General features: G+C 34.5%; 1 protein-coding gene across 2 annotated transcripts; it reads left to right on the top strand.

Annotated features, from left to right (window-relative positions):
- Positions 1 to 3,982: 3,982 nt before the first annotated feature.
- LOC145092718 (LEAF RUST 10 DISEASE-RESISTANCE LOCUS RECEPTOR-LIKE PROTEIN KINASE-like 1.1) lies at positions 3,983 to 6,559 on the top strand. 2 transcript variants are annotated; one of them, XM_079030694.1, is made up of 4 exons: positions 3,984 to 4,192; positions 4,300 to 4,959; positions 5,056 to 5,088; positions 5,191 to 6,559. In XM_079030694.1, the coding sequence occupies exons 2-4, from the start codon at positions 4,392 to 4,394 to the stop codon at positions 6,387 to 6,389; spliced, it is 1,800 nt and encodes a 599-aa protein (XP_078886820.1). In that variant the 5' UTR covers positions 3,984 to 4,192; positions 4,300 to 4,391; the 3' UTR covers positions 6,390 to 6,559. The 2 variants fall into 2 exon arrangements, with proteins under 2 accessions (XP_078886819.1, XP_078886820.1); XM_079030693.1 differs by having other exon boundaries at positions 3,983 to 4,959.
- Positions 6,560 to 10,321: the final 3,762 nt, after the last annotated feature.

Raw genomic sequence — 10,321 nt, 5'->3', positions numbered from 1 at the left:
GTAAAGGAGGTAAAGTACTTATAAAGAGCAAATGACGAAAATATCCCAGCCGAGTAAGGAAGTAGGTTCTGAAAAATTGTAAATTCTGAAAATACCCCTTGATGAAATTACCCCAATGTTTGACCTCATTAACATCTGTCACAGTTGGTGTACCAACAACAATTAATTTTCATTAATTAAGCCAACCAAGTGTCCAAATCGTTAGTCTTAATCAAGAACATTGATCCCAACAAATCAAAACGCATCCAAGGTGTTTACATTTCATCAAGATAATATCAAAATGCCTGTTACATGTTCCCATGACTTCAAAAAATATCCGTAAACAACCACCACTAGATTACTACATACATCATAGACGATTACCACAAACACAAACGAACACACACAATCCTAATAACATATATTACAATAAATTAAACATAATAGACGATTAAGATGAACAGTAGATTATCATACCACTACTATTCACCTCCTTGAGAATCACTTGCTGACTATCAAGTGAATGATGAAAATCATTAGCAGGAGCATCACCACGACAAGACCCACAACCAACAACGCAATAGCTTTAATCTGCTTCTCAACCTTGTCGAACCTTTGCTGCATGTTCAGGACATCAACCCTGGAATGAAGGTAATCGCGACCCATCTCCTCCTTCATGCGCTCCACCTCACCGTTTTGCTCGGCTATTTTATCACCACAGTCGCAGAAAATCGTGTGCAAATCGTTCAAGTATAGCCCGTCTCTTGAGCTAATCGAGTTGTTGGAGTTTATAGTATCTGGTGATGGTAGTGGGGTAGGCTCCATGGAAGACAGTGAAAAGGAACACGAGTATTCTATTTTCGTTTGTCGAGTTGTGTTTGACCGGAAGTGGTAACAAAGTGTTAGGGTTTTGTCCAAGAGACCATCCATTTATATAGTAAGGGACCACCTAACCCTTAGTGCCCAAGTAAGTGAACTCGGTGGTGAGTCGATGACGTGTAAACCGACTCGTCTGAGTTGACTCAGTAGGTTACTTGGATGATGACATGGCAAGCAAACCGGTTGAATTGGGTCAAATCCCAAATTAGCCGGTTAAATGTTAGTTTATGCTCTTCTAAAGCCAAAAAATAAAATAAGGGACCTTTTAAACCAAAACTCGTAAGTTAGTGGGGCTACAATGACATTTTCCCTAAAATTTTACATTTAATATGTAAGGTAATATATATATATATATATATATATATATATATATATATATATATATATATATATATATGTCTAGATTATTCTATTCAAACTAAGTATCGTGTTATTATATGCATAAATAGGTAACATTCACTTTCTTAATTTACCAAAAAAGTTAATAATTAGGAAACACAAGTTTAATTAATAAAAAGTTTCGAATTTTTAGATATATTTGATTTTCTTAATTTTGAATTTTCATTTTCTTAATTAATTAGATTATAATTCTAAGATAATTATGTTAGAATGATATTCTATGAGAATGTCAGATTATCTATTCTGACAAAATAAATGTTTTGAATGAATGAATATTTTGAAGAGAAACAATAGTTTTGAACCATCAGTTTAAAAGTAACCTTAAAAACTTCTTGGAGAAAACAGAATTGGAATTCATGATTCCATTCTAAAAGAAAACATCAAAATGTAACAACAAGTAATACATTTTAAAAGAATAATGTGGTCCGTTCTTCAAACATCAACTTCTGTGATTCCAACAGAATTGGAATTCATGATTCCATTCCAACAGAATTGGAATTCGTATCTTACCTAACTAATTGCAAATAAAATCATATTCCCCAGCATAAACAAGCATCTGAATACCATCTTCCAAAAGCACTGAAATCCCAACCTTGAAGTTGGAACACAAGAATACCCCGTTTGACTTAGGAAAAGTCAAAATTGAACCACTTCACATCTATCATGAATTCTGATTGATATCCATTAAACCCGATGTATGTTCTAAATTCAATTCCGATCGTGATTGATCCGGATTTTGAAGATATGATTTCGACTTCCAATGAAGCTTGCAATACACAAACCAATTTTCTATCCTCTGATGCTCGAACAATGAACGATAATACCGATTTTTGCTTCTGAATGATTTTAGTTACAACATTCAATCCCAGGTTAGTAATATTCGAAATCGCTGAAGGCTGATACGATCGATTTCTGTTCGAAATCGATTCTGGTGAGTTCGGTGGCGATGGTGGCTTGGTGGTGGCTGATGGTGTTGGCCGGCGAACGGGCAAGCTCCAGCCACTTATCTTCTTCAATCATCGGCATCAGTTAGGTTGAAAAAGTAGGGATGGATCGGTGATAAAGAAGCAGTAACGGTTTCAAGGGATTTAAAGGAAACCAATCCAATATTTTAGGGATTAATTAAATTTTTATTTAATTAACAAAATTAATTAATAGGCAAGATTATATATCCTTATTCAAGTTTTTGAAATTATTGATCCACATTGATACATACAATAACACAATAATTAGTTTAAACAAATGAACCTAGCTATATATATATATATATATATATATATATATATATATATATATATATATATATAGTATTTATTAGAAAGAGTTTATATATGTAATGTATTCAATACATTAAAGTCTCATTAATTTTAATAATTCAAACTTTTTCTCATTTTTCTTATAAATTCAAACTTTTCAAAATTTTAAAATTTCATATATAATTTTTTTTTAAATAAACTCATGTAATATATATATATATATATATATATATATATATATGTGTGTGTGTGTGTGTGTGTGTGAGAGAGAGAGAGGAGAGAGAATATAGAGTTTAATGGGGATTGAACTCTCCATTCTATTGAATCATCTCCTAGTCATTTTCCCACAATGAGGATTTTGAATTTAATGAGATTAAACTCTCCATTAGACCACCCATTAAATCCCCATCGGAGATGACTAAGGATTCCATTTTGCTCACTTAATTTATTAAGATTTTTTTTATAAGATTAACACATCCTAATGCCCTAGTCAAACAAATGCTCAAGTAGACTGCTATCTGTGGGCCAATGCGATATGAGAATGAATGATAGTTGCGCACTTGCGTTTGCCTCTCTTCAAGTTTGGTAGTTATTAGATATCTTTAAGAATTTTTGTTTAAAATATTCAGTTAAAGATCTAATTACCCCTCAAAAAATAAAACTATAATCAAATTGTAGTAAATTTCACACCTTTTGCAAATATTCTAGCTCCGCCACTGTATTAACAGCACATTGGTAAAGTAATTTTGATTTTTTACGTCCCTTAACACATTCTTCAATTCAACAGATGCTTCCTCTCTCACATTTTGCATGAAATTAATTAATGTCGTGTTTCAAAGAAAGCAAGGATGATAATTGCTCAATGGAGCAGAGATCATGGAGAGTCAACGAGTCAATGAAGTCTTGATAGTTTGTCTTGATCGATAAAGAAAATTTTGATCAAAATTTCTGTCCCACTTGTTTAAAAGACTTTGTTTTTAATAGAAACTTCAAGTCCAGTGTTGAGTTTCCATATGGTAAAACACCCTAAATTTATATATATTTTGATGCTGTTAAACCACAATTAATTAAAACATGTGAAAGCTTTATGTTACCTTGATTATTTCTTTAAGTAGGTCGTATCGATTGGATCTGTGTCCATGATTCCGAACCAACTTTAACATTGATCAATGATTGATCCTATATAAGGTCAATTTCATGGTCGAACATTTATGTCAGTGAAAAAGTATATACTTTCTTCGAGGATGATGTGATATTGGAAATTTAAGGAAATGGTTTCTACTTTCTAGGGTCTAAAAATGTAGCTTATTCGTAAGTTTGGATTATTCAGGGGTCGTTGAAAAAAAAATATTGTGAGTTTGAGACGTATTAGATGGGCATATAATGGCAACCACATGAAACTTTCCAAGGGATGTTTTGACGTTTAAAAGGGGTTAAGAATGGATGGAGGTGAAGAGTCGGCGACTCAAATGCCTTGAGGTCTTCATCAATAAGGAGAAAATTACAAAAGTGGAGAATTTATATGCCTTTGGCGGCAAGTTGAGTATTTGGGTGTGAACGCTTACTAAATGCTACTCACATAAGACTCTCATATTTTAGCCTAACTGTTCCAAAGACTTGCTGTAGAGAACACATAGACCTAGCTACAAGATATATATAATGGAGTCTCGAGAACACAGGTGATATTAAGTGTCTAAATTTTTCTGTTGGACATTTGAAATGATTCGCGTCTTCTTTTTAGCCTCACTTGTTCTCTCTTTTGTACCTTATATTCGCTCTGTTACAGAACTCAACACTTCTCTGTCTATCTGCCCAGAAAGTTTCAATTGTCCAAATTTGGCCTCCTTCACGTACCCGTTTTATAATAATGCCACTGACATGCAATGTGGGTTGATTAAGGTCAACTGTACTTTGAATGGTGGGAGTATTCAACTTGGAAGAAACTCATATGACATTTATGGCAAGTATGTGTCTGAATCGATCGTGTCGATCCGTAATCTAACGTTTGAAAGACTTGTGAATAATAGCAGTTGTGGGGCACTTATGGATAATTTCACTTCTCCAACTCCTCTTCTCTATTCCATTTCACTCGTAACCTTCATCACTCTCTACAAATGCGCAAAGCTTCCAAATGATGTTGCAGAAATGGAATCTTATTTTGACCAATCTAATTACAATAAAAAGAGATGTGGAGATTACAGTTTCTACTATAACCATTCCATCAGTGATAAAGCAGTTCCAAGTGATCTCCCGCCTGCATGTCAAGTAATACAGCTGCCTGTGAAAGTGGGAGAGAGTAGTAATGGTAACGAGACCAACATATTTTCTCTTCTCAATTCTGTAGTCTCTATTAATTTTGTAACTCCATGCAATAAGTGTCAAAAGGAAGAGGGCCGATGCTACACTCTCAATGGACAGTTCCAGTACTGTTTATACGCCAAAAATGGTATTTACACCTTTTTTTTTTCCTTTGTGTTTTCGCCTTATTCTGGGTATACCGGATAACTGATATAACTTGTCTTTTGTTGTTTGGTTGCTGCAGAAACACCACTCAGAAAACTGAAATATATCCTAGGTAATACACATCTTGCATAAAATGCATTACTGCTAAATATATAAATGCGTACACACATATCTATGAAGTTGTTAGTGAAGTTGTTGTATATTCTTATTTTAGTTCTTGTTGGATCTGCCTTCGTCATCATCATCATCTTTTTTGTCATCTTCATAATATGGCGTCGGTACAAGAGCCACCCTTTTTCCTATTTCTCTTCAAAGGAAAAATCACCAAACGTTGAAGATGCGAGTCTTTTCTACGGTGTATCTGTTTTCTCCTGCACAGAGCTTGAAGATGCCACCAAAAATTTCAACCCTTCTAAGGAACTAGGGAATGGAGGTTTTGGAGCTGTTTACTATGGAAAACTCCAAGATGGGAGAGAAGTTGCAGTGAAGAGACTTTATGAGCACAACTACAAACGAGTCCAACAATTTGTGAATGAGGTTCAAATCCTCACCGGATTACGTCACCCCAACCTTGTGGTGCTCTATGGTTGCACCTCTAGACAAAGCCATGAACTTCTCCTTGTGTATGAATACATCACCAATGGCACTGTTGCAGATCACCTCCATGGAGAACTAGCAAATCCAAGCTTTCTGACATGGCCATTAAGAATGAACATTGCAATTGAAACTGCCAGAGCGTTAGTCTACCTTCATGCCTCTGAAATCATACACCGAGATGTCAAGACCAGTAACATTCTCCTTGATCACAATTTCAGTGCCAAAGTAGCAGATTTTGGGCTCTCGAGGCTGTTACCAAATGATGTCACGCATGTGTCTACAGCTCCTCAGGGAACACCAGGATATTTGGATCCCCAATATCACAATCGTTACCAATTAACAGAAAAGAGTGATGTTTACAGCTTTGGAGTGGTCTTGATTGAACTAATATCATCGATGAGGGCAGTCGACTTAAATAGGTCTGAAGACGATATTAGTTTGGCTAATCTGGCTTTGAACAAGATCCAAAGATGTGCGCTAGATCAATTGATCGACCCGGTTTTAGGATCCGATTCAGATCCTGAAATCATGAGGATGATAACATCAGTGGCAGAGTTGGCTTTTCAGTGTTTACAGTATTATTCAGAAATGAGGCCTACAATGAATGAGGTGTTAGATGCGTTGGAGGATATTCAATCCCATGGGAGAATAGATTCAGATGACAGTATCAGAGACTTGGAAAAAGCAAAACCGCCACCACCGTCTGAAGCCAGCAATAAGACGGTTTTGTTGAAAGACTTCTTGCCTTCGCCAGTCTCCATCACCAGTGAATGGCATAGTGCTAGCACCACATCAACTACACTAACTGTCAAATAGATTGCATATTCATGATCATGTACCCCTCGTGGTTTTTGTTCAAATTTTCATCGTTTCTATGCCCTAAATATTTGCTTTTTGGTGAGATCATGAAAAGGAATGTAATTAACATTAAGTGTTTGTTTCTTTTTGATTTAATGGGATAGCTATACATTGTTGTTTCTTTTCAACTTAATGGATTAAGTGACGGAAGTGTCACTTTATGCATTCACTACAGGTGGGGTTGTCAATAAGGGTTTCACTGCCGCTGTCAACATACACAACCTGTTTCAGGTTAACAGGTGACATAAACTGGCCCATATTTTTACATGCAATTTCGTTACATATTTTGTATAAACGTTAACATAGTTACATAAATTGATCAAAGGTTGAAACCTTGTTGCATAATAATAAGTAACCTTCTAGTTGTCGCACTTTTAATTAAACCAAGCACTAGAAGGCAGAAGCACATACATACCCAAAAATATGAATCAATCCCCAACCTGAAAAATCAAATCCTTTTCGAAAAGCCTTGATCCATAATGTTTGGCATATCCAGATGATTTAATAAGCAGGAACATAAATCAAAACATTATATGAACTAAATGTTGTTGATAATTACATGCAACTAATAAACAACAAAAGTCAATGAGTCAAGTCTTGATTCTTAATGGAAATTTTGATCAAAGTTTCCAATTGCTTAAAAGACTTGGTCTTTGTAGAAACTTCAAGTCAACTGCTGGGTTTCCACATGGTAAAACAGCTTAATTTATTTATATTTTCTTGATGCTGTAAAAATACAAATAATGTGAAAGCTTATGTTACCTTCATAACTTTCTTCGAGTGGGTTGTTTCCGTTACCCGTATGAGTATCTTACATACACATACTGATGTAAGGTCTATATATACTTTCTTCTAGGATGATTTCATATTGGAAATTTAATAAAACAGTGTCTATCTTTCAAAGAGGTCTTGTTCTAAGTTTGAATTACGGCAGTTGAAAAGTATTAGATCGCGTGAAGAGGGGACCACATGAAACTTTCCAAGTCAATTTTTTGGAGTTTCAAAGGGGTTAAGGATTAATGGAGGAGAAGAATATTCTGTGACTCAAAAGTCTTGATAGTGGTGCTCAATGAAGAGATATTTATAAAAGTGACAGAATTTCTATGTTTTTAGCCCAAATGTATGAAAGACTTTTTGTTGGAATCCTAAGTCGAGTAGGACTTGGAGACCAAGCAATAGCAACCTAGTTTTTAGGAAATCATAAACAAATCGGTTTCTAGTTTCCTGATTGTAATCTAATTACAAGTCGGTAGTTAGGATTATACATACATTGTTTTAGGTCAAGCTATAATCATTGGAAAACATTGTAATATCGTGAATTTTGAGAGAGTTTCTCATATAATCAAAGAGTTATTTTGATTAAAACAATCCTGTTTACATATTCCAATCTTTACTTTTCTCTATTGAACAAAATAGACCTAAAAGATATATATGTATAAAGTCTCAAGTGCATTTGTGACAATAAGTGTCTAACCTTTAACCTTTTCTGCTGGACGTTTGAAATGATTCTTGCCATCTATTTTGCCTCTGTTCTTCTCTCTTGTTTGCCTCTGTTCTTGCCATCTTGTTTGCCTTCTCTCTTGCTATTCTCGGTTCTACATTCTCTGTTTCATTTAACTTGTCAACTCCCTGCAATGAGTGTCATGAGGAAAACGGTCAGTGCAATACTCGTGATGGACAGTTTCAGTGTTTACACACAAAAAAGGGTATTTACTATTTACACCTTCTTTTTCCCTTTTTTTTCCTGAAATTATTTTTCCTATTTTATAATATATAACATACCTTTTGATGTTAGTTGCTGCAGAAGCAAAACCACACAGCAAACTGGCTTGGATCCTAGGTAATATTATACCCCTTTGATGAATGCATTGTTACTAATTATATATAATATATATCCACAACACACACATGTAGGAATTTTTGTGTAAATAGTTCTTGCCTGATCTGCCACATCCTCATGCTCTTTCCTGTCATATTCATGATCTACAAGGTATAAATTTTCAGTATTTCTTATGAATGATTGGATTAGGTTGAATGGGTTTGTATTAAGTTGAAGATGAAAACCGTGAATGGAGAAGTGAAATCAAGTATATTTGAATAAGAATAGATTAAGATAAAATGAAGAATTATACCTAGGCTAATTTACATAACGATCCCTAAAGAATGCTTAAACCTGTAACGCCAGAGATTATACAAAGTATTAACATCTAACATCCCCCCAAATCCAACATGGGTACGAAAGACTAAAATGAGTTTGGAAAGGAGACTAGGAGAGTATAGAAAACTAATGGGATTTAGTAAATATATTAACAATCGGATGAGGGGAGAAAAAAAAGAAGTAGATGAATAGTAATGCCCCCGATTTAGGTGTTGTTTGTATTTTGTCTGCATATTTTTTTGGCCTATTCTGTCTGCTCGGCGCAAACCACTCCCAGACATTAAGTTTCGCAGAGTATTTGTTTTTTTTTAAGACTGCAGACCTAAAAATATACGTACGTCCTCTTCTTGGTGCAAATATGGACCAGAGTCTTCAAACATCTTCGGACATCTTTTACTCTAAAAAACATATATATATATATATATGTTTTTTTAACTTAGATTTATTCTAACTTTATCTATTATAAACAATTTTTAATAAAAAAATTACAATACTAAAAGAAAAAAGTTCGACGACACAATCATGACATTTTTGACAAATTTATAAATAAAAATTTAATTAGAATAAGATTATTGGAGCTGTTTATATAGATATGAAAAAAAAATCTTCATATTGTCTTTTTTTTGTGTTAGATTTTATAAAACATTATTTAATGTAGTATCATTCGTTTCTTAGGAAGAATATTTATGCCAAAATTTTAATTGATTTAATTGAAAAAGTAAAAATAAAATTTTTGAAAATTTTCATTGAAAATCAAAGTTTATTTCCATCAAATTTATGTGTTAAATCTTTTATCCATAATTACAATGTTTATTTATAACTTTACGACTAAAGTTTATTGGTTTTTATCAAATATATACGTTAGTTCGTACCATTTTATTTTCACTTTTTATACAATAGTACATAAAAGTTGATATATATATGTGTTAATTATCTATAATAAAGTAATTAAATTATTGAAAAACTCTTCTAAGTTTTTTTTAATAAGTTTAATTAGATTTTAGTTTATTCTAGCAGTCTATAGATGTTAAAAGATAAATAGTCTTTTTCTTTCAGACTGCAGACGTTAGGTTCACCTCTTCTAATGCAGAGGTCTGCAGATTTGGTCCGCAGACTGCATACATTTTACCTCAGAAAAAACAAACAGCACCTTAGTAAAATGTCTCAACGTTCTTACCTTGTATATTTTTGAGAAATTCCCCTGCCCCACCAACTTCTCCACACGTGCACCGATCGTTTATCGTCCTCAATCGGAGTATCAACCTGTCAGCGACATCTTCATCGTGCCTCATGACCAAGCTGATCCTAGGTTTTTACCTCCGGCCTCCGCTATCACTCTTCTAATGCAGAGGTCTGCAGATGTGGTCCGCAGACTGCATACATTTTACCTCAGAAAAAACAAACAGCACCTTAGTAAAATGTCTCAACGTTCTTACCTTGTATATTTTTGAGAAATTCCCCTGCCCCACCAACTTCTCCACACATGCACCGATCGTTTATCGTCCTCAATCGGAGTATCAACCTGTCAGCGACATCTTCATCGTGCCTCATGACCAAGCCGATCCTAGGTTTTTACCTCCGGCCTCCGCTATCACTCCTCCATTATATGTCAGTCAGGGAGGGGAATAGAGGGTGACAGCGACACAAAAATAGGGGAGGATGGAGGGGAAAGGGAGTAGGCGCCGCACTCGTATCTGCCATTTACTCTAATGTCTTGTTCCCGAGTAGATCT

This window comes from Lactuca serriola, chromosome 3 (genome assembly GCF_051521515.1).
Source record: "Lactuca serriola cultivar US96UC23 chromosome 3, Lser_US96UC23_V15, whole genome shotgun sequence".
Taxonomy (NCBI): Eukaryota; Viridiplantae; Streptophyta; class Magnoliopsida; order Asterales; family Asteraceae; genus Lactuca; species Lactuca serriola.
The sequence above is the reverse complement of the archived record's forward strand: the minus strand, read 5'-3'. Positions and strand labels throughout refer to the sequence as shown.